The sequence below is a fragment of the Dermacentor albipictus genome, chromosome 1, assembly GCF_038994185.2.
Source record: "Dermacentor albipictus isolate Rhodes 1998 colony chromosome 1, USDA_Dalb.pri_finalv2, whole genome shotgun sequence".
Taxonomy (NCBI): domain Eukaryota; kingdom Metazoa; phylum Arthropoda; class Arachnida; order Ixodida; family Ixodidae; genus Dermacentor; species Dermacentor albipictus.
In genome coordinates, this window is record NC_091821.1 from 79044570 (window position 1) to 79068668 (window position 24099).

Below are 24099 nucleotides of genomic sequence, written 5' to 3' on the forward strand. Positions count from 1 at the left end.
AGCTTGCTTTCTTCAAAGAGCACAAGTTGACGCCAGTCACCGTGCTTGAAGATGTTTCACATAAACGAGTAGGCACTTGTTCAGAATACTCAGATTCTTGCTGTGATCAGCAAGTCAATCAGCATGGACAAGCGCCATACATTAGTGAACATTCTAACTAAGCACTTATGTGTCTTTGACTTCGGCCAGGAGGATAACGTGCCGTCCATGCCTGCGTCTGGAACCAAGCCCAGAATCAACACGGGGTTGGCGCAGCCTATTTGACAAAAACCCTATCGAGTATCACCGTGGGAGCGCAAGATTATTGACAAACAAGTTCACAAAATGCTACAGAAAGGAGTAATGCAGGAATCCTGCAGCCCGTGAGCTGCTCCAGTTACAATTGTGAAAAGGAAAGACGTTACTTGGAGATTTTGTGTAGACTACCGCCGTCTCAATTTCATTACCAAGAAAGACGTTTACCCTCTTCCAAGGATAGATGATGCATGAGACTGCCATCATTTGGCATCCTACTTTTCATCTGTTGATTTCCGATCGGGTTACTGACAAATCCCAATGCACCCGACGAACAAAACAAAAGCGGCATTTATTACCCTGGATGGCCTGTTTTAGTTCAACGTTGTGCCGTTGGAGCTCTGCAACATACCCACAACTTCTGAAAGATTTATGAACACCATTCTTCGAGGCCTTAAATGTGATATTTGCATGTGCTACCTAGACGACGTTGTCATCTTGGGAAGCACTTTTAAAAAGCATAACTGGCACCTGGAAGTAGCCTTAGATTGCATCAAACACACTGGCCTAGTACTAAATTCTAAGAAATGTCACTTCGGTTAGCAGCAGACATTGGTGCTTGTCCATCCCCCGCCGTGGTTGTTCAGTGGTTATGGTGTTAGGCTGCTGAGCACGAGGTCGCGGGATCGAATCCCGGCCACGGCGGCCGCATTTCGATGGGGGCGAAATGCGAAAACACCCGTGTACTTAGATTTAGGTGCACGTTAAAGAACCCCAGGTGGTCGAAATTTCCGGAGTCCCCCACTACGGCGTGCCTCATAATCAGAAAGTGGTTTTGGCACGTCAAACCCCATAATTTAATTTTTTTTTTTTATTGGTGCTTGTCCATCTTGTAGACAAGGATGGTATCAGGACTGACCGACAAAAGACAGCAACTGTTGAAGCGTTTAAGCCTCCTTGGTCTGTTAAAGAGCTTCATAGTTTCCTACGACTCTGCTCTTATTTCCGCCGATTTATACCCGCTTTTGCTGATGTTGCCTTTCCCCTGATTGGTTTGTTGCATGAGGACAACGCTTTTGATTAGACGCATGAGTACGACGCTTCTTTTCGTCAACTGGAGTTACTTCTGACGACGGGCCCCATTCTTCGGCATTTTGACTCGGCCACACCGACAGAGATCAACACCCATATGAGTGGCATGGGCGTTGTCTTCGTTCAACGATGCGACCAGAAAGAGCACGTCATTGCTTATGCAAGTCGCACGCTAAGTAAGCCTGAACGCAATTACACCCATTACGGAACAAGAATGCCTAGCAGTCACTTTTTCTGTGTAACGTTTTCGCTCATATGTGTATGGGCGTCCATTCACAATCATCACGCATCGTTGCCTGTTGTGCTGGCTTGTCAATCTCTGCGATTCCTCTTGTTGTTTTGCGCCTTGGGCTCTACATCTCTAGGAGTATAACTTAAGTTTCATACAAGGGTGGTCGCCGACACGCTGATGCAGACTGCCTTTCGAGAATGCCACTAAACGCGACACTTTGTGATGGACTATGACCACCTGATTGCTTCTTTGGCGGCAGCATTTCCTGATAAAGAGACCTTTGAGAAGGAGCAGCGAGAAGACCTCACCTTACAGCCACTTTTGAACGCTCTGCATGACCCCACAACTCGAGGCTTTTGTGTTCATGATAGCCTCCTCTACAAAAAAAATTTTGCAAACACCCGTGCCCGCTTCCTTCTTGTTGTTCCAGAGATGCTACACTCCACTATTATGCGGGCCATGCACGACGATCCTACCTCAGGACATCTAGGAGCAGCGTTTACAATTCATCGTGCCCAAGAGCAGTTTTACTGACCCCGAATGTGTCGGTCGACTGAAATGTATGTGGCCGGTTGCCAGGCACGTACCCAGGGGGGGGGGGGTTTGATTTCGGGGTACCCCCCCCCCCCGAAATCAAGTGGCATACCCCCCCACCCACGCCACCACTCCTCACACATTTCTAAAGCGCCGCCAGATCAATGTTGAGACTTCGCAGCTGTTCATCGGTCAGCATTATGCTGCCGTTTTGACTCCTTTTAGATGGCGGTAGTTATCGGCATCTCTTGTAATGTGAAGGACAGTTTTCTCGTAGATTCCGCACCCGCGCGATTAACTCGAGATGTGTTCAGTTGTCACCATCTATTCAACCGTCACGCGCATACCTGTTGCTTTTGTTAGTTCAACCTTCTTTGTTTAGGCTGATCCTGGGACCATGAGAGGGATGCGGCTGTTACTCAGCTGGTCTGTACTCTCATGGAACGAGTTGCGGCCGGAGAAAACGTCAATTGCGTTTAACCTATCCCTTTGCTTCATTGTTTCCTTGAGTTATGGCTCGCCCCGACGCTGGCAGATGCCCGGAACCATATGCACGTGATATGGGTTAGATAAGGTGGGAAATAAAATAATGTGAAAGACCGTCCATCATGAAACCCTGCAATAACCTTTAAACCCATAAGCAAGATGACTGTCGCCCGTTACCTCGTCTGTTTTTCCCTAACTGTGTAGTACCTTTCGTGCAAAATTGGCAACTGCAAACAAAAATCGCAAGGAGTTGAGAAATTAAGCGATCTACTAAGGGAGAGCCAAGGCAACAACCAAACTGCAAGCAAAAGCGAATAATAAAAAGTTAGCCGTTGTTTATGAGAATATTTATGGATCAACATCTTTTTATTTAAAAAGGAAATAGAGAAAAGGCCGCCGGAAGTGGAGAACGATTACTTGTTTTGAATGACGCTTCTACAGTTATCAGTCGAACCGCCTCACGTAGCCACTTCTCTGCTGTGCTTATGTGGGTGTTTTTCTAACCTTTCGCAGTGAGCGCAGTACGTCTAGAATCGCAGAGTCCTGCGCTCTACGCGGTTGTATAGGACTGGCGGCCGCACAGCGTTACGCAATTCGCGGAACTGTCAAAACTGATCAACAAGGCGAAAATAACTGATATTCGAAACTATAACATGAGAAAGACTGAAGAAGCCGTAAAAAATGAACGCAGCCTGAAATCAGTAAGAAAGAAACCTGGAATAGGACAAACCATGATCTATGCACTAAAAGATAAGAAGGATAATATCATCAGCAATCTCGAAGATATAGTAAAAGCAGTGGAAAAATTCTAAGCTGACCTGTATACAGTACCCAGAGGAGTCACGATAGTTCACTTAGAAACAGTAATGTACAGGATACAGAAAAACTCCTATAACTAGCGATGAGGTCAGAAGGGCCCTGCAAGACATGAAACGATGAAGAGCGGCAGGATAAGGTGGAATAACAGTCGATGTAATCAAAGATGGAGGAGACATAATGCTTGGAAAACTGGCGGCTCCTTATACGAAGTGTCTATAGACTGCAAGGGTCCCAGAAAACTGGAAGAATGCAGACATTATACTAATCCACAAAAAAAGGAGACGTTAAAGAATTGAACAATTATGGGACCATTACCTTGCTCCCAGTATTATATAAAATATTTACCAAAGTAATCTCCAATAGAATAAGGTTAACACTGGATTTTGTCAACCATGGGAACAGGCTGGCTTCAGGAAGAGATACTTTACAATGGATCACATCCATGTCATCAACCAGGTTATCGCGAAATCTGCAGAGTACAAAAGCCTCTCTATGTGGCTTATATAGATTATGAAAAGGCATTTGATTCAGTAGAGATACCAGCAATCGTAGATGCACTACGTAATCAAGGAGTACAGAACGCTTACGTAAAAAGCTTGGAAAATATTGCTACATGCGTGAGGTATCTGTTTGTTTGAACGAGGCGCGTAGGCGCCATCACTCCTGAAAAGAGAAGGAAGAACGAACTGGGCTCGCGCTGTGAATCTAACCGGTCAGCGCTGCAACCGTTATTGTCAATATAATCTGTAAATAGTTTCTCGTCTTACTGACTCGTCTTTCGCGTTAGAATATCTACGAGGTTCTACAGCTACCTTATTCTACACAAGAAAAGCAGTGAGATACCTATAGAGAAAGGGGTCAGACAGGGAGACACAATTTCTCCAAAGCTATTTTCTGCGTGCTTAGAAGAATTCAAGCTATTAAACTGGGAAGGCTTAGGAGTAAAGATCGACGGCAAATATGAGCAACCTTCGGTTTGCCGATGACATTGTTCTATTCAGCAACAATGCAGACGAGTTACAACAAATGATTGGAGACCGTAACAGAGAGAGTGTAAGAGTGGGGTTGAATATTATTATGCAGAAGATGAAGATCATGATAAATAGCCGGGCAAAGGATAAGAGATCAGGATGGCCAGTCGGCCACTGTGAAGGAGTACGTTTACCTAGGTCAATTAATCAGAGGGAACCCTGATCATGAGAAGGAAATTCACAGAAGAATAAAATAGGTTGGATCGCATACGGCAGACATTTCCAGCTCCTGACTGGAAGCTTACCATTATTATTGAAAAGTAGGGTGTGCAATCAGTGCATTTTGCCAGTGCAATATGTCCAGTGCCAATGCATTTGCCAGTGCATATGGGACAGAGACTTGAGAGCAAGCTAAGGACCACGCAAAGAGTGATCGAACGAAGATTGCTAGGCATAACGTTAAGAGAGAAAGAGAGTGGTTTGGATCAGAGATCGAACGGCTATAGACGATATTATAATTGACATCAAGAGGAAAAAATGTAGCTGGGCAGGTCATGTAATGCGCCGGTTAGATAACTGTTGGACCATTAGGGTTACAGAATGGGTACCAAGAGAAGGGAAACGCAATCGAGGACGACAAAACACTAGGTGGAGCGATGAAATTAGGAAATTCGCGGGCGCTAGTTGGAATCGGTTGGCGCAGGACAGGGGTAATTGGAGATCGCAGGGAGAGGCCTTCGTCCTGCAGTGGACATAAAACAGGCTGATGATGATGATAATGGTGGTGCCCCCCCCCCCCGAAAGAAAATCCTAGGTACGTGCCTGCCGGTTGCACTCAGTGTCAGGCCCACAAGCACTTAACTACCACACCAGCCGGACTCCTACAACTACTGATGCCTCCTAGCTCTCCTGTCAAGCAGGTTGGAATTGATTTCGTGGGTCCCTTTCCCTGCTCATTGAAAGGGTACCGTTGGATCATCGTAGCTGCCGATCGTCTGACCCGGTACTGCGAGGCGGCTGCCTTACCATCTGCCACTGCCAGATCGTTCTCCGCTACGGCCCTCCTCGAGTCATCATTAGCGACCGCGGCTGCCAGTTTACTGCAGATGTCGTAGAAGAGCTTCTTCGATTGTGCGCTTCCAGCTTTCGCCATTCAACACCGTATCACCCAGAAACAAATGAGCTGACCAAGCGTATCAACCGCACACTGGTGAACATGTTGTCCATGTACATCGCATAGGACCATAAAGACTGGGACAAAATTTTGCCCTTTTTACATACACCTTTCACATTGCAAAGACTGAAACTACTGGCTACAGCCCGTTTTTCCTCCCCTACGCTCGTCTGCTGCGCCACACACTGGACACCAAATTTTCTTTCTCAAGCCACGACAATCTCTTCAACGGCGAGACTCTGTTTCGCTGAAGAAGCTCGATGCTTGGCCAGTATGCATACTCTGGCTTCAAAAGACCGGTCAAAAGCTTGGTACGACAGGCACCTTCGGGATGTCGCCTATTCTCCGGGGGATCTAGTCCTGCTGTGGTGCCTGGTGCGCAAATGTGGCCTGTGTCAGAAAATTCTCGCCAGCTACGAAGGCCTGTCGTTGTTGGCAAGCCCAGTAAGGTAAACTATCGACTTGCACGTCTCACCGCAGCTGGACAACGCTCCGCCAAGACTGAGGTTGTACACGTCGCTCGTCTGAAGCACTTCACTTGGAGAACTTAACTGACTCGCCCGGCGGGCTTCGTCTAGGAGGGAAGAAGTATTGCAGTAAATGTAGCGTATGAGTGGAAGAAGTGTCAGCGGAGAACACAAGGAAAATGACGTTTTGCCCCGTCTCAGGCTGGCCTTGTTTCCTTTTAAATGAACCCTGTTTCTTTCGTGACGTAACAATATGTTCTGGTTTAAAAAAAAAAAACGCTAGAAAATACATACTAATTGAGAAAATGTACGATCCGAAGTCGCTGAAAAATTCGGCCTACTCAAACTGTAATTCACATCAACATAATAAGTAGAACCTCGTTCGTATGTTCCCGTTACATATGTTTTCCCGACGCCGACGTTTGCAATCGAGAACACAAAAAATGACTCAGTAGAGTTACGCTCATTTTTTACCAGTTCATGTGTTCCTGGAAAACATTATTTTTCGGCACCAACGTTCAGTACATCGCCAAACTGCGATCATATGATATGGTTTCTAGCTGCTAGATCCCATGTAAACAAGAAAATGTGCGAGGTACGCGTGATCAAGAACAGTATATGGCTGCCCACCGCGGCAGCTTCACCTCAATACTCGCCTGCCCGTTTCACGTGAAAATGCCAGCTCGCACTGTTTCTGATTTCGGTACCAGCAAATCTCCGGGGTCGTCGCACGTGGCATTCATAGCTGCTATCACTGCCGATCCCATTGTGATAAGCACCTTCACCTATCTGTTTTAGGTGATATCTGTTTTAGGTGACTTTTAATAGGTGATAACCAAAACGCATGGCTCTTCCCTACTGCAGACTGCGATCATATAGGGTTTCCGGCTGCTAAATCACATGTGAACAAGAAAAGGCGCAAGGTGCATGCAATTGAGAACAGCCACCCGTCTCGTGTGAAAACGATGACACGCACAATTTCTTATTCTGGTTGCAGCAAGTCTCCACCCAGGTCGTCGCACGCTGCATTCACTGCCATTGCTGACAAAATCCTATAGTGATTCGCATATTCATCTGTCTATTTTACAGCGTGTGGTGCGTAGTGCCATTGGCAGCATACTGCACGCTTTTAGTAGGCAATATAATCCAAACGCGCTGCCGTTCCCTGCTGCAGGCGGCGCGATGTGGCATCACGTTTCGCTTCAGCAGCATCCAGCGTCTCGTCTCGTGCTGCATGCGTGACGCTTCGCATTACGTAGATGTCAACAGTAGCTGAGTCTTTCGAAATTTTTAGTTACGTTAGATTGTATGTTTTCATGGTTAGTAAGTTTTATCTCGCTCCCCCCCCCCCCCCCCCAAACATGAACGAGGTTTTGCTGTACAAATAGTTTCGCGACTCATTGCAGCACGAGACTCCAACAGTCTGGTCGGGCTCAAGTGACCCTAGACGCATATAGTCGTTTTATTTATTTATTTATTTATTTATTTATTTATTTATTTATTTATTTATTTATTTATTTATTTATTACAAATACCCTCAATCGCCGAAGCTATAAAGAGGGGAGTGGGGTCACAATCGAAAACGCAATTGAAAATTAAGAAAAAAGGAAGGTGGTAACATTATACAAATGTCAAGAAATATAAGAACACTGGAAAACATTAATTATAACAAACAGTAAAGATGGCCTGACATTAAACAAGTATAGTGTCTAGTAAGCCGAACAGAAAAAAAGGTAAACACCAGCAGATGCCAGATGTGTATATAATGTAAGGTGCCCAGTGAATGTGCACCACGCAGATATTTTGCAGATATATATGATACGTATTGGAACAATAAAAATAAATCTATCATGCATTATTATCGCAAGAAAAATATTCATGCAAGCATTTTCGAAAAAGCATACTATTGGTGCAAGAGAAGCAGTGCATTAGAAGCCGACTGGTGGTTCCAGTCTATAGTAGTTGCGTGGCATGAAAGAATTGGAGAAATTTTTTGTGTTGCAGCGGATGCAGCCGACATTATTTTTGTGGTCAACCCGAGACTAATAATAGGTGGATGTTGAAATGAGTTGGTCTCTCAAAGACATGCAATTGTAAATTTTATGGAAAAGATGAAAGACTGAAAGCCTTTCGGTGTAATGACAGCGATGGCAATGATAAGCTGTTTTTCATTAGTGTTATGCAGGCTGTGCTGTTGTAATTAGAAAGGATAAAGCAAGTTGCGTTATTCTGAAGAAGTTCAAGGGCTTGAGGTAAGTTGGCTTGGTTAGTCCCAGATTGAAGCTGCATACTCTTAATTTTGATCAGTTGTCTTATACGTGAGTATTTTCAGAGTTGGGTGCTTTACAGAAGTTTCGCCGAAGATACCCTAACATGCAGTTAGCATTACAGATTATCGAGTGAATGTGGGGTTTCCAAGTCAGAGTAGCAGATATGAGAACACCAAAGTACTTAAAGGAAGATACTGCCTCTTGTGATATATAAAGTTGTAAGACGGAGGACAGATGTTCTGACATGAAACACACATAGTTTACATTTGCTAAGGTTAAGTTCCATTTCCCAAGTTCTGCACCAAATACAGAATTAAGGTTAGCATGTAAGGCCTGCTCATTACTGAGTTCACGGACTTCGCGGTAAAGAACACAGTCATCTGCATATAAGTTCATTAATTAAGAAACATAGTTAGGCAAGTCATTAACATAAATTAGAAAAGTAATGGACCTAAAACAGTATCCTGAGGAACACCAGATGTTACCTCAGATAGTGGTAAATCGTGGTAGTTAATAGTAACATACTGAAAGTGATTTGTAAGAAAACACTCTAGTCATAGTAGTAGATTAAGATCCACATTAAGTAAGGACAGCTTATACATTAATTTATGACTTACTTTGTCAAACGCCTTGGGAAAATCAAGAAAAGTACTGTCAACACGGGAACCTTGATCTAGTATAGCATGCAGCGAATGCCTGAGAAGTTGCATTTTGCAGGAAAATGAGTGTCGGAAGCCATGCCGTGATGATGTGAAAAAGGCATTACTTTCAAGAATGGTAAAGAGTTGCGAGTATAATATATGCTCCAGTATTTTGTAGGGAATGCTAGTTAAGGAAATGGGTCTGTAGTTCAGTGGTGAAAGTCTGTTAACCGATTTATATATCCTAACCACCTTCCCGGTTTTCCATTGCTGGGGTGAGGTGCCATTGTCCAAGGATTGCTGAAAAATGTTTGCCAGGAAGGTGGAGGTGTAAACTTTTATTTGTTTTAGGATTATTGAGTTGACGTGGTCGGGCTCACAGGATGATAATTTTAACGAATCAATTATGTTCACAATGCCAACAGAATCAATAATAGGAAACATCAGAGAGAAATCAAGATTAGAGGCATCCAAAACTTCCAAAACTGAAGAACAAAAATTGCTACTAAACGCATTGTTAAACACTAGAGGGCAATCCTTTGCAAAAGAATAGAAAGTTAGGCGAGTTGGTACGGTAACATATTTTTGGATTGTAGCGCGAAGTGACATACACACAGACGAGAAGACAGGACAAGCAAAAAAGGAAATCCTTTGGCAAGACTGGCTCGCTAAATTCATCGCAAAGAGAAATATCACATTTCTGTTTAGTGGACCAAAACTTCTTGGGATTATTCAACAGCATGTTTGGTAATCTGTTGCCAAAGAAATGCTCTTTAGCAGTGCAAACGGCGTTAGTATACTCTGTGGCTACAGAAAAATACGAATCCCAGCGAGCATCTGTTTGTCCCGACTTAGCTAGACAAAACAGGTGCTTTTTCTTGTTTGAAAGGTGGGCAAGAGTTTGGTTATACCATGGTGCTCTAGCATTAGTTTGAATATTCTTTGCATTTTTTAGTAGAACAAATCCCAGTTTTCTTGAACCAAATGCTTTGAAAGCTTCGCTAAGCTTACATTCTTGCTCCTCGAATTCAGCCCGAGTCAGCAGCATTTTGGCGGGAAGTTTTGCCATGGTCGCTCAGCGAGAATCGTTGCGACATGAAACTCTGATGCCCGTCGAGCTCGTGGGGCTTGAGTGACCCGAGACACACATTGTTTTAAAGGGGGCATGACACGGTCACCCAACAATTTGCGGTTTTCTGCGAGAAATTGCAGTAGAAGGTCTATTATGGCTATATACATATAGAAACTGGGCAGTAAAAGCACATTTTTATCCAAAATATGTGTTAGAACTTGCCGGTTCAAAGCCCCGCCCTCCGGCACAGACCGCCATACTGCTATTCCATATGTGACGTCACGTGCTGCATGGAACCGAGTCATCATCTGCTATAAAATCAGCCACCGCATTATGTGAGGTTGGAGCATAGCTGCCATTTGCTGCCATATTTGCTCCAGATATTGTGTGCCATGTCTTGCACACCGCCAACTTCGCCTGACTAAGGAAGCGACGAATCTTTGAGTAGCAGAAGCAGTGTTCTCTCTCATTAAGAAAAAGAAAAAAAGACGACACAAAGTATTTGGCTTCAGCAAGCTTTGGCAAAGCAATACAATCAATTATTTGCTTTAGTGTAACCTTACTCATGGTTATGCAGAATCTTCACATGTATATTTTATTTCTCATTGTTGCAGAAAATGCTGGTCTACAATCCTGCCAAGAGGATTTCAGCACGGGAAGCCCTCAAGCACCAGTATTTTGATTAAACCCCTGACAGACTGCTCAGCCTTTCCACATGTTAGGTTCCATTGAAAATACTTGAACTTTGGGAGCCCCGGCTTCTTTGTCCACGTTGAGGTAATGTATGGGAAGAGGGACCAAGGAGTCAGCTATGTTGTCTCAAGGCATTACAGCAGTACGTTTTTATTCTATTTTAGATATTTTTTATAACTTTGTGTGTGTGCGCGTGTGTATGTGTAAATTTTATGCGAGATTGCGTGTATTTTGACTTTTCTATGTACAGCCTCCGTTAGACACATTAAAAATCCACACTGTACAGTTGTGTGCCTCATTAGCAGCACGCTACTATCCTTTTGCATGTGTGCTGTTGTAATTAAGACTACTTCCATAGGCCTGGCTAACTAGAGTTGAAAATGAACAGGCTGATCAAGTGGTGTCTTCGCAGAAGTATGTTATAACTTCAGCTGCTAGAAATCACCAGAGGTTGAAGTGGCTTGCTAGCCGTTTAGCTTCCTCATTGCAGCCTGCTGCACCCCCTATCCTCTTCCAGTCTTTTGTTCTTTTGGCTGTAATTATGTGCTATGTGTAAATTGAGCACAAGTCTAATGCTCCGAACTATTCTTACTTTTCCTATTGAGTTTCATGAGAAACAAATTCACAATCGTCAACGACTTCATTCTCATTTGTCACCTGTTGTCAGGGTTTTTGTGGGGCATTTTCCCTGCTTTATTTGTCTTGCATGTCATGTGGCTGTATTTGCTTGCTGCATGAGTGATATATATATATTTTTTTAATTACTATTTTTCTCGAAGTTTGTCGCCCATGGCAAGTGTACTGGCTTGTTTTAAGTTAATTCTGCTGCTTTTGTGCATGTTAGCCAAGTGGCGTGCAGTGTACTTGAGCTTACAGTGTTTAACAGCAGCCTTATGGCTGGCAAAGCTGTGTAGGCAGGTGACCACACTGCACAATTGACAAACTCTGGAGTGCTGCAATTTTTGTTTGTTTATTGACATTTTCAACCATACTTCAAGGGCATGCTTTGTCCTGATATGAGGAGATACACACCTGGAAATTTATATTTTTCCATGACCAAAAGGTTGAATGGCCTTAATGTTGCAATAAGAGCTAGCAAAGTCTTATTATATACATATCCCTGCCAAAAGATGACTCTACAGTAAACCCCCATTATTGCGAAATCATCAGGACAGCAAATAAGCTCCATTGTATAAGCTGTACTTAAAAATGTGTGGTGTCTCTCCTAAAAAGGTGTGGCAATATAGTAAGAGCCCTCCAACACTGGCATTAAAGTTTGTGTATCCTTGTTTCTGGCAAAGTGTCAATGGCATTCCTGTTGATAAGGGAAAAATGGGTGTAATTATATATAAGGCATTTAAACTGGGGTAAGCTAAAAGGTGGCAGTATAAGCCACAGTCCTTTCCATCTCGGCTTTTTTCTTCTCGTGTTGTATGCCTTTGAATGTATACAATCAAGGCTGATCTTCAACTTTCATTAAGTCACTGAACTGCCTTTCTACAATAAGAGCTGTTTGAAATACAAGGTTCCCTGATCATTTATGATTTGATGAAGCCTCCATATTGCACTTGGGCAACCTGAAGTTTTTGCTGTAATGTCAGCTAGTCCTCTGTGGCTTTACTATTGTCATGTCATTGTCACTGGCAATGCATTCTGTGTACAAACCATGACAACCAAGGGCAAAAATGTTTTGTACTAACATTCTTGCATTTTTATACTCCATGCTGGCTTATGTGAAGGACGTGTTTGTTCTTTGTGCTAAGTGGAATGTTGTCCCATCACATTGAGAGTTTGTGGTATAAAACTTCAGTTTTTTGTTGCAGAATTGCAAAAACACGAAGTAAAGAAACTTCATTGTAATAGGGGTTTACTGTAATATATACGTTAAGTGGAATGCATGAAGCATTTCTGTGGCCTCATTGAAGGGAGCAGGAAGTTAGTTCAACAATCGTTTGCAAGTACAGCATTATATTCAAAACTTTTTTTTTGTTTTGACTGTTGGTGCCAATTACCCTGTTGCACCATTTTTCCTCGGCTTCACTGCATGTGACAGCTGAAGTGTTTGTGCCAATTATCCTCCACAGTATTTTTTTCTTGCACCATGTCCACAATCTCGGGAAATGTGCAGACCTGCACATGAGTGTTCCTGCCCATTTCTTTTCCGTGCAGGCTGGTTGGATATGTTTGAGAGCTTTTCAGCAAACACTGCCACTTCTGCTCATTGTTATCCAGCAGTGAGATGTTCTTCGCTGTCAAATAAAAATTTCTTTCCTCCAACTTTCAACTCTATGCGGTATCTGCATTTCGCAGTCTCGGGCGACCTTGTAATCACATGGGCTGCATCTGCTTCAGTGGGTGTGGTGGTGGGAGTAGCCTGTGCGCTTCGCTGCCATCCATGTAGGCTTCAGATTCCAGCAGCATTTCCTGGCAGGGAACAAATACATATGAATATATTTTGCAACATAGTCTATCTAAAAGCAGAAAAATGGGCTCTGGTAGATGCCTAGGCAGCTCTTTGGAAAGCGGCATTTTTATCGTTAGCACTAGCTTTCTTCCCAATGGTAAGAGCATTTAATAGGCAAAGTAGTGGCTTGTTCCACTGTACAGAGCCCACAAAATCTTTTGGGGCATTGCAAAACTGCAATCAGCTTGTAATGTTTTAAGGCATGAGCAAAGTGATAAATGACAAATTGAGAAACATGTGTTCATTTCTTTCAGCAAAGCATGTTGAATAAAAAAGTGGCCACTGACTACCCACCAGCAATCACTATTTATCATTGTTGAACAGAAACTGATAACATAGCTGTGTGTGTATAAATTGTGTGTCATAAACGTGTAGCAGTGGGAGCTGCCCCTGTCAAGCAGTGGTCAGTAATTGCAGCTGAGGGCTCGGTCAAATGTTGTAGAGCCCTCCTTTAAGCCTAACTCATTTTACCCTTGTCCCAATATAGGGTGAATATTGGTCATCTGGTTAACCTCCCTGTCTTTTGCATCTCGTTTTGTTCTGCGAGAAAATAAAATTTACAAGTCATGTGTGAGAAGGTCTGCTATTCAAACTTTAAATATGTATTAGCAGTGGCATGCGTAATAGTTGACAGCTAACATAAGGCCATGTGCCAGCCTTTGCACATGCTAGCTATTCTATGCAACTCCTGCCATGTGCAAGCACACTGCAGCTTGGCTCGAGGCTGATGGTGGCTGAGAGGGGGGGCATCATAAGCAGTAGCACTCTGCCGAAACTTTCTAAAGGTGCTTCTTAGGGCATTTATTTAGCCATTTGGAGGTTGCTTTGAAGCCCTACATATTTATATAACCTTAAATATAAAAAGTTGCTTCATTTTACTATTGTTACTTATATGTAGAGTCCTTCGTTTTAGGGTAAAGCCTGACAATTCTCGTTTCTTGCACCCCGAACAGAATTAATGTAAATTGGTTCAAACCTGATTTCTCCCCGAATTTTGCCCCTTTTGTAGAGCATAATAAATTGAAATGTTAAAAAACTAATGAATGTTGTCCACTTTCTGTGAGCAGGTGAGCAAGATTTATAATTTGCATCTATATAGTATATGCGAAGTTCTATAATAGCTTAATACAAAAGCGAAAACTGGCATACAATAAAGGTATAATCAGCGTGTGATTACCTTCAGTGAATGAACGCTTGGCTGCGTCGAGATGAATATGCAACAATGGTCTATCACATCACATTTCTTGCACATTGTGTAGTGTAGACAGCAGTAATGTGCTCTGAAGCAAATAACACAGCACTGACGTTGCTGTGAATTGCAAACAGTAGTTGAGATGTTTGCCTAACTACATGATGCTCAAAGACGTACGATTGATTTGTCTAGTTGGTGTTCCATTGATTTTGTTGCAAGAGTGTGTTGGGACCCAGTAAAACAGAATTGCAACAGGCACTAAAAAACCCCGACAGGTCTGGACAAAGAAATGCACTCAATGCACATGATATATCTACACCAAGTGCTTCTTTCCTTGTGCACTACTTTTTGTACTTTTTTTCCTATGTTATAAAAGTGCAGAGGACAGTGTAAAGAATGGATCGCTGATCCCGTGTCTATTTGTTGTTTTTGGTAATATGGTTTCTTTAACATATAATGCCCGACAACAAGGATTTGTAGAGATGAGTTTGTAACATAATTTGCGGGCAGCTCTCCTTGCCACATGTTCATGTCAGTGATTTTGCTAGCTACGTACTACTAGTGTTTTCGTCCGAAAGACAAGCATTGCTTGTGTAAATTGTTTTTCAACTTAACCAGAAAAATTCCAAACCTTGGTCTGCTGGGCAACAAAACACCATTTCTGCCCGGTTCCCCTCTAAATATGGCACCCGATTTTTGCCCCCTGGATTAAAAAAAAATATATACATATATAAAACCCAAGAACAAGGGATTCTACTTAGGTGCTTCCGAGGGTCCTCTAAAGGGGCCCTGAAACACTTTTCTAACTAATCGTAGAATGTCCACTATTCAAGTACGCTGTCCCATGAATGTCTCGTCTCAAATTTTTCAAATCCTTCAACCACAAGTGGCGTTATCGCACCGATACTCGGCTTTCTCTCTTCGTTTCCTCGCTGCTGCCGTCACAGAGGCCGCATGCAGCAGGTGCAGCTGCGTACAGTGCAACGATGAAATTATTTTTCTGTCCTTTTGAGATTGCAGACATGTATATTTTTCATTTATTTAACTCAAAATTGGCAATTATATGTATTACTGAGGATGTTCTTGTGATCATGTAATCAGCTAATCGCGTTGGTCGGCGAACGACTTTCAGTCAGCTTTTGATGACAACATAGTGGATGCAAGAGCAAGCACCTGTTCACTGTTTTTGACAGGAGATTGTAAGTTCCCTGCTGCATGCAGCACAATAATATTTGGATCATGTGTTCACAGGGGCCTTGTTAAATCGGCTGGCAACATTTTTTTTTAACTGTGTTCGATAAGTGTTTTGGGCCCCTTAACATATGAAAGCAGCACGACATTATCCCTTGAAAAGTTATTTGAGGCGGTCTATACACAAGGTATTTCATCTAATTTGCACCAAGCTTTAGAAAATAAATTGTATTATGTGGATGCAGCCAACACAGTACTGTTCACTGTTCTGTTGAGCAAATGAGGCTATTTTTCATGTTGAGTGTGATTTACTACTTAGCAAATTTTTAGCTTGACGTAAGTGCCAAACTCCTGCGAAAGTTGGAGAGCGTATTGGGAAATGTCCAAACAGTTTATTTCGATGACAGTATCTTGTGAATATCATTTCACTGAGGCTCCAAAAGTTTGCAAGATACCTGTCCATGTGCTTGGGCCTAGCTATCTTACTGCCCCTCAAACATGTTACAACAAAGGACCATAGCTGCGTGTACATAGGTTGTATGAGTAGGCTTCAGATATCGTGATAGATGAAAATTGTCTTGACCTCTACTGCGGCCAAAGTAACTTGCCTGCTGAAGTGATAGAGCTGTGGGAGGTAGCAAGCAAGAGCTTATGACAACTCAAGCTGCCAGTGCCTTTTGTTATTGGCAGACTGTAAATGACGAGGAGCTTGTGGTAGTGGATAGCAATGTATCCAATGCAATTTTCTTCGCAATCACCTCAAAATCGTAATTTTTGTTTGTGGCCTATTCCTACGAGGGCGAATCAGAAAGTCTTTGCCCCCCCCTTTTCCCCCTTAGACAGCCAAATTACGGCTGTAAATGCAAAGTCAACATATCTATTCCCAGCGGTGGATTTTTCTGGGAGTGGCATGGCGCTGCTGTCAGTTGAAGATGGCAGTTGTGCTTCACATATCTACGGCGTACGAGCAATAAAGTGCGATTCATTTTCTATAGAGCAAGGGATGAATGCTTATCGAAATCCACAGGGAAATGCAGCCCACATGTAGGGAAAGGTGTCTCGCTTTGAGAAGTATGAGGTGGTGGTGGTGCAAGTTCGCAAAAAGGCGGTAAAGACTTGCATGACAATGAGTTCGGGGACGCCGCATGCATCACTCACTGGCAACATTCCCCATGTGAATTCAAAATTTAGTGCTGCGATGGGACAAATGCCTGAACCGGTGTGGGGACTATGTGGAAAAATAGTGTAAGCTACGTAGAATAGTACGTATATCTGTAATTACCTGTATGTACCTTATCATTGGTAATAAAAAATACGGGCAAAGACTGATTCGCCTTTGTACATTTGGTCTGCAGGCAACAGATTGTTCATTTGAAACCTGTATGACGGTACAAGTGTCCTGTTGCATGGTAGTTATTCTGATTTAGTGCATTTGCTTTGGAGCAGAAAACTGCGCCATGAACGAAATCCTGCTACATGCTGCACGAAATTGTTTATCGCGGGTGTTGCGCCAGGCCTGCGCCGACACGCACTTGCCCCGAATCGGGAATACGTATTTTGTGCGCACGAGAAGGCACCGCGCATCAAGCAACCATTCTTCGCGACTCACCCTCACACGCTTTCCATCCATCATAGCTACAGCATATGTGCTGTCCAGCCACGATCTTATCGCGCTTGGGCATTGTATGGAACCTCACGGCAATGCTGATGCCGATGACGACCGCGGAAATTCGCCTGGAGTGTCCATATAATTGCTATCGCAATAATTATGTTGTGTAATTATGGTGACGCATGGTTGTGAAGGCACAGCTGCTTGATGCGCCTTTCTCACGATCTCGTAGTGGTATATCGAAAAGTGCGTAAGGTGCAGTTTATTATGATTAGGCAGCCCCGACATAAAAAAAAAAAGGAAATGGAACAAGGACTTAGTCACGGACACACGAGTCAGACAGCGCAGATGCTGTTAAATTTATACCTACAAGGACAATTTACATGATAATTGTTTCGTCTGGATATGCACTGCTTAGTCGCGCTTATGATAAGCTACCAACTAGCTCAGCTAGTAAATTCAAATGTAAGAATATATAGTGTCGATATAGTACAGACACCCAATTATTAACATCCCATGAGTGCCTTGTTAGGCACAGCCTAGAACGCACACCGTGAGTGCTCTTGAGCTTATCCTTGCGCACTATTATTAATGTGTGAAGATATAGCACTTGTGCCATACTAATAAAGAATTGGGCAGCTGTTCATATTCAATTCGTTCAGCAGAGGAAACGCTATAAAAGATCAAACATTTAGCAGATGAACTAAATAATGAAGCCAAGGATGGCTTGGAGGAGGGGGTAACTCTATTAAAATGCAGAAGTAACTGTGAATTAGACTTAAGTTTGTGCTTATCTTCATCTTGTGTAACAACAATAAAACGGAAAAGCAAGTTAAGACACTTGCATCTTGGTACTTATAATACACATTGAATGCAATTTTTCAGAAAGTACTAACTTAGAGCTTCCGCTTTACACAAGTGCAGCAAGTTACTGTTCCAAGGATTTCTTTTTGTTTTTTGCTCCAGACAGCATATATTTCTGCGCCAAGCAGCAATTTTTCCTGCTCCAAAAGTGTCTCTCTCATCACTGCTAAAGCCACATCAGCATCTTCATAGAAAGATATCCCCAATACATTATACAACTTCTCAGTCTACAGTTATCAAGAAATTGCAGTCTGCTTCATAGGTGTTTCATTTGAACCAATACTTTAATATTTGGTTTTTGGATGATTTAAGCTCTTCAAAAAATACTCTTAGTTATTCAAGAGAATATAAGCATTACTGATTTGGTTGCGTTTGCGTAATGTGCACCTGCCTTTATTTTCCCCCGTATTTGGCACGAGTAAACCGAGACAGCTGCCTGCATATCTGACTTTGTGCCTCTATATTTTTTCTTTTGTCTCTAGATAACCTATACAACGTTCTATAGACAATAGCTGATAAAGGCACAAGAATGCAAGTTGTGTTACTGCAGCCGACTTGTGGTATTTGTCCATAGACATCATAGCCTGTGTAGATAAGTGTCTTAAAATTTTATGTGCGTTGTTGAGGTTGACCTACCATGGCCCGTGCAGCGACAGGCTTCAGCTGGAAGTCGACACGTTGGGCTTCTGTGTGGGGCCGGTACTCAACAATGACCTGCTTCTGGACAGGCATGTAGCCATGCCGATAGACACGGACTGTATATGTTCCGGGAATCAGCAGCCGCCAGTATTCTCCATTCTCACCTGAAAGCAGAACAGGCAGATTCCTTGGGACAACTCTTCTAACTTGCACATTTTTCGGACTCCTCCAACAAACTAGCCCAGCAACATGTTCTATTAACGTACTCCAACTGGAGTCGTAACTAGATAGATCAGACTGGTCATGTTGCCAAGTTTGTTAAATGGCACAAGTGGAAAGGCACAAAAATAGTCACTGTCTCACTACAAACTAGTTAATAGGATACCTGCCAGGTCTCCTAACTTTCCCGGGAGTCTCCCAAATTTTGACCATTTTGTACGATTGTACAACTGAGAAAAATTTCCCAGAAATGCCTGCATGTTCGTCCCAAAGCATGCTCCAGTTCGGCAAGCTAGCACCAGAGGTCTCGCACGATGCCGATTGTCATTGTTATCGCTGAAGAGCAAGAAAATACCTAGTCGATGGAGTATGAGAACGCAGTGCCATCGCTTTAGTTTAGTAAACTGCAAGGTGCATCGCAGGCGTGGCAGCGCTAGCGTCAGCTTCTGCTTGTTGTATTTCTTTCCCGTGCAGGTTTCACCTAGTGGTAGTACTAGATTTCCCTCACACGCTGTTTTGTTTTTGTTGCAGTGTGCTCTCTCGTGTTGTGAGCGCTGCGGGACGGTGCTGTTTGCCATGGCGCTCAGTAAAGAACGAAAAGAATATCAAGTGTTCTTGAAACAGTACATCACAGAGTTTAGTTGTATTATCGCATCGCGGAAAGGTCAGCACCATGCATTTGCACCATTTGCAACTGTGGCATAAGTATATCCCATGGCGGCAAAACTCGCGTTGTTGCTTGTGTTATATCGAAGGAGCACACAATGTTCAGTGCCAAGAGAAACAGCATCAAATGTGGCAGTTTATTGGCAGGCAGGACAGCGACAATGAAGTGATCTGTGCGGAATGTTTGTTTAGCAACTTTCTACTGGAGCACAACATACCCTTGAGCATCTCTGACCACATGGGGTCCTTGCTGCGAAAAATGTTCCCCATATCTGATGTTGCGAAGCGCTACGCCTGTTCTAGAACTAAGACGACAGCCATTGTTGGCAAAATGGCAGGCCACACACAAGAGTGTATGGTGAGTGCCCTGAAAAGGCAAATTTTTGCAGTTGCCTACGACGGCTTTAAGGACAGCCAGGCACAGCTGTACCCAATCGTGGTCACCTTTGCTGAAGAACCCGGCCTTGTCGAGGGCAGACTGCTTGCTTAAAGCAGTCTAGAAGGACCTTCAACGAGACGTAACATCACCAAGTTTATGACAGCCTTGCATTATTGGATGTGCCGCTGCCGAATTGCGTCGCTTTTTGTTCTGATAATGCCAACATGATGATGGGGAAGAAAAATGGCATAGCGGCAACGCTAACAGAGGCCCATGAAAGCATTGGAAAATTTGGATGCCCATACCATTTGATAAACATTGCTGCCAAAAAGGCAGCTTCTTGTCTCCCATCGAAGGTGGATGAAGTCCTTGCAGGCATTTTTATTTTTTTTTATTTGGAAAGGAGTGCCAAAAGAAAATGTGCGCTTAAGCATTTTCATGAAATTCACAATAAGGAGTTTCGCAAGATCTTAATGCACGTTCCAACCTTTCCTTGGGAAAATGCCTGGAAAGGCTCTTGAATCAATGACTGCCGCTCTTTAGTTTTTTCTTCAAGAAGTGAAAAGGGATGTCAAAGCAGGTCCCCCATTTCTGACCTACTACGACATTCCCAAAATGCCAGTGGCACCGGCACAAACTGAAGACCCTGAGCAGTACCAGTTCAGACAAAAGAGAAAGACATCTGTTGAATCTACACGTGTGCCTGTGAAAAAAAGCGAAGAGTACTGATGTGTGCAAGACTGGATCAACTTGCATAAGGCGCTAGTAGCGGCTGTTTGTGTTGAGCTAAGAGTTGAGCGAAGCTTGCTGTCTGTTTTTGAATAACATCATTCCCACTGGGGTGGATGGATGTTATGAGCATCCCCTTTGGAACGGAGCGGTAAGTTGTGCCACCATTTTTGAGGCAGTAAACTGCCACCTGCAAGCATAAGCACCTCTTATACACAAGCTGCAGCCTATACTTTTGATCTTGAGGACATCCTTTCAAGGTTTGGAAGGCCAGCGCTGCTGAAGAAGCACAAGGACATCCGTCTAATTGACTACTAGAGCAGAGATGCACAAAAGGACGACAAAGACATGGTAATTGGGCAATCAAGCCAAGTGCATTAACAAACTCCAACCAAGTGAGAAAAAAATATTTTTTTGAGGCTGTTAGAAAGTATATGGTTACTGCCTGCCAGTACATGCACCTCAAATTTCCTTTTGGAAATGATGCACTGGTCAACGCACAAGTTCCAGATATAGAAGCCATTGATGTAATTTAAAAATGTCTGTTTCTGTGTTGAACAGTTCCCAGCATTATTGCCGCAGCTGGAACGAGAGACCAGAGATAAAACTTAATAATCTGGAAATGGAATTTGTAAAGCTGCAGGCTTTTGAATTTCCTCCAAATGTGTTGCAAGAGGAAAGGGCAAGTACGCAGTGGAGATTGATCTCACTGCTTAGAGGTGCTGATAGACTTGAAATTCAGCCGTATTGCTCAAGTGATACTGGTAATTTGCTCAACTCCGCACAGCAATACTGACTGTGAGCGGCAGTTCAGCGTTGTGAGGAAGACTCGCACTGAGTTCCATGCTTCTGTGTCGAACAAGACACTTGGACAGGTTCTTCAGGCCAAATGTCGCAGGCGTGGACCACGTTATTCACAGGTGTATTCCGAGGACTTTTTAAAAAGAGCCAAGTCAGCAACCCCAAGAATTTAGCAGCAGTGTCATAAAAATGCAATGGTGGATTGGCCTAGTGCGTGACGACACTCTGAAATCTCCCTAGTGCCTTGTCTGCGAACCTGGCAGGTATGATATAGCGAAGTAATCGTAATTCCCCTTGAAATTCCATTACAAACTTATGCATTGAATGCTTCAACAAAGCAGAAATTTCCTAAAACTGAACATATATACATGTTCTGAACTGAACATATATATTATCATTTCGTGCTTATTTGGCCGTGATTCGGCAGCGCGCAACGCTGCGGATGCTGCATTTTCCCCGCGAAGACTCCCGCGAACTGTAGGCAGCATGGCTGGCAACAGGACCACCAGCACTGCCTGCAGAGAGCACGATGCACCTAACAGTGGAGCATGTTGCAGAAGGATGCGCTGTCTAACCTACAGGGTGTTTCAATCAACTTGTGTAATGGCTTAAAAGAATAGATGTGGAGAATGCAACCAACTTAATGTTCATTATTTTGAGCAACTCTAAGCATTTTTTTACTATGAGCTTACCAATTAACCTTTAATACATTACTTTGCATGTAAAATCTTTGAGAAGTTGTAGAGCTTACTGAGGAATATCCAAATAATTAATTTTTGTTACGACAGCTGCTGTGCTTTAGATCTTTCCGGACTGAAAAAAAAAAGGCGTGCGAGAATTTGCAAAATTTTAATTTGAATGAGTGTTTGTGTGCATTTCCTATTTCCATGCTTGTGCACAGCATCATTAGGGCCCTCAGACCTGCTACCAATGAATGAACAATGCTGCATGCTGAGCAAATGCATGAATAGGCTGAAAGCAAAAATGAGTGGGGATCGATAGCCACACTACCCGTCGTCTCCTATGCAGCATCGCCGTCAAAACATCGCCCTTTATAGTGTTTGTCAATGGTAAAAACACTGACATAGTTTTAAGGATTGTCGTGCACTATTTATCATCAATCCCATATGGCTCTATTTGTTTCATTGCTTCGGCAAGATATCTTGACAAAAGTGGAGGCCAGGAAGTTGTCTTCAATCGAACTCTTTTGCTTAAGGCCTATCGTTGCGTTTAGTCTACCTGCAGGTTACAGACTCGGTCATTTGTTGATGGCATGTTTCAGGGCACTAAGAAGCCTAGTCATGTGGTACCTTTCCAAATCTCGTGCACCTTCTTTGCAGCCCCTAAAATTTTATAGCACTGCAGCCATCTTCGTGGAAACAAATTATTTGGGTATTAGTTACTTCACCAAAAATTTTGCGTTTGAATGAATATTTCAAATATTGGTTAATTATTGCTTATTAGTAATGTAAGCTCACGGTTTCTTTTTTTTTTTTTTCTTAAGAAGACAATGAACAATAATAAATTGGTTGTAGTCTGATAGCGCACTCATGGAATTTTTAAGGCTTGGCAGGAGCTTGCTGAAACACCCTGTATATAGTGTTCTGTGGTCTGTGCCTGCTGTACTCTGTTGGATCTGTGCTGTCAGAGTTTTTTGCATCCTTGGGAACCATATTTTATCACGGTTGATCCATTTCGCTTTCCATTTTTTCGCCATGGGCTTATACGAAGCTGTTCCGCCGTTGTTGCCGGGATTGGTCATTTGATGTGACGAGTGAAAAGTACGAAAAATGCAATGGATCTTCACAAAATACCACTTCATGTTCTCTGCTTATCAGCTTTTTTTAAATGTGAAGGTGGAGCGCTGTATGAAATCGGGCTTGCAGCACTCTCTTTTTCACCTTGTCTCTGGTAAGATTTCTTAAGCTGAAAGAAAGGCATGAGCTGAAAAAATAAGCTTGTTTGCAACGTATAAAAGAATTGTGCTATGTCATAGTTCTCCAGCATGCTCACAAAAAGCTGTACCACGTATGCTCAATGTTGCAGCAGTGCTTCAGCACGCGTGACAATGGCGGAGATGGATTAGCATTGCCTGTGTCATTAGAGAAGGCACTCGTCTCATTGAAGAAGACTGGGCGAAACATGTCACGGCAGTACTTTCAGTGGTGCAGGCTTTTATATTGGCTTTGGCTAACCCAGTGCCGACTCATTGCAGCAACTATCCCCACATCTATCTAGTGGATGGGCAATGTTGGCCATGAGCTTGGTCATCCATTATAACAAATTGATGGATCAAATGAAGTTCGGCTCCCCCATCAGCTTTGTTATAATGATGTCTTACTGTACAAGCAAGCAAGCAAGCATATTCATGCATTCTACTGTGTGCATTACAGAAGACGTACACTAAGAGCAAAAAAAGAAGTTGCCATAGGTGTATGGACTAGATAAAAGGAAAAACGGAATCACTGGTTATTGGCTCTACAGCGAGCAAAAAGGTAACTCGCTCAGTGTGCAAGCTCAACCACCATGCCTTGTGACATTTCCATTGACCTGATGGGATCCCTGTGAAAAACTTGGCTTTCTTGCTATATCTGTTTGGACTGACGCATTGTGCAGAATATAGTGGACAGCACACCATTAAGTGAACACTGTGTGTAGCAC

General features: G+C 43.1%; 2 protein-coding genes across 2 annotated transcripts in view; one reads left to right on the forward strand and one right to left on the reverse strand.

Moving 5' to 3' along the window:
- The window catches only part of LOC135915083 (cyclin-dependent kinase 1-like), a 58264-nt gene extending 45302 nt beyond the window's left edge, over positions 1-12962 (forward strand). The window contains exon 7 of the mRNA XM_065448064.1: positions 10607-12962. Coding sequence (XP_065304136.1) covers positions 10607-10678 — 72 coding nt within the window. The 3' untranslated portion in view covers positions 10679-12962. The remainder of the gene's footprint in view (positions 1-10606) is intronic.
- LOC135915082 (carboxypeptidase D-like) overlaps positions 11637-24099 on the reverse strand; it is an 85082-nt gene continuing 72619 nt past the window's right edge. Inside the window, exons 8-9 of the mRNA XM_065448063.1 lie at positions 18642-18808; positions 11637-13109 (exon numbers count right to left, since the gene is read on the reverse strand). Of these exons, the coding sequence (XP_065304135.1) occupies positions 13014-13109; positions 18642-18808 (263 nt within the window). The 3' untranslated portion in view covers positions 11637-13013. The remainder of the gene's footprint in view (positions 13110-18641; positions 18809-24099) is intronic.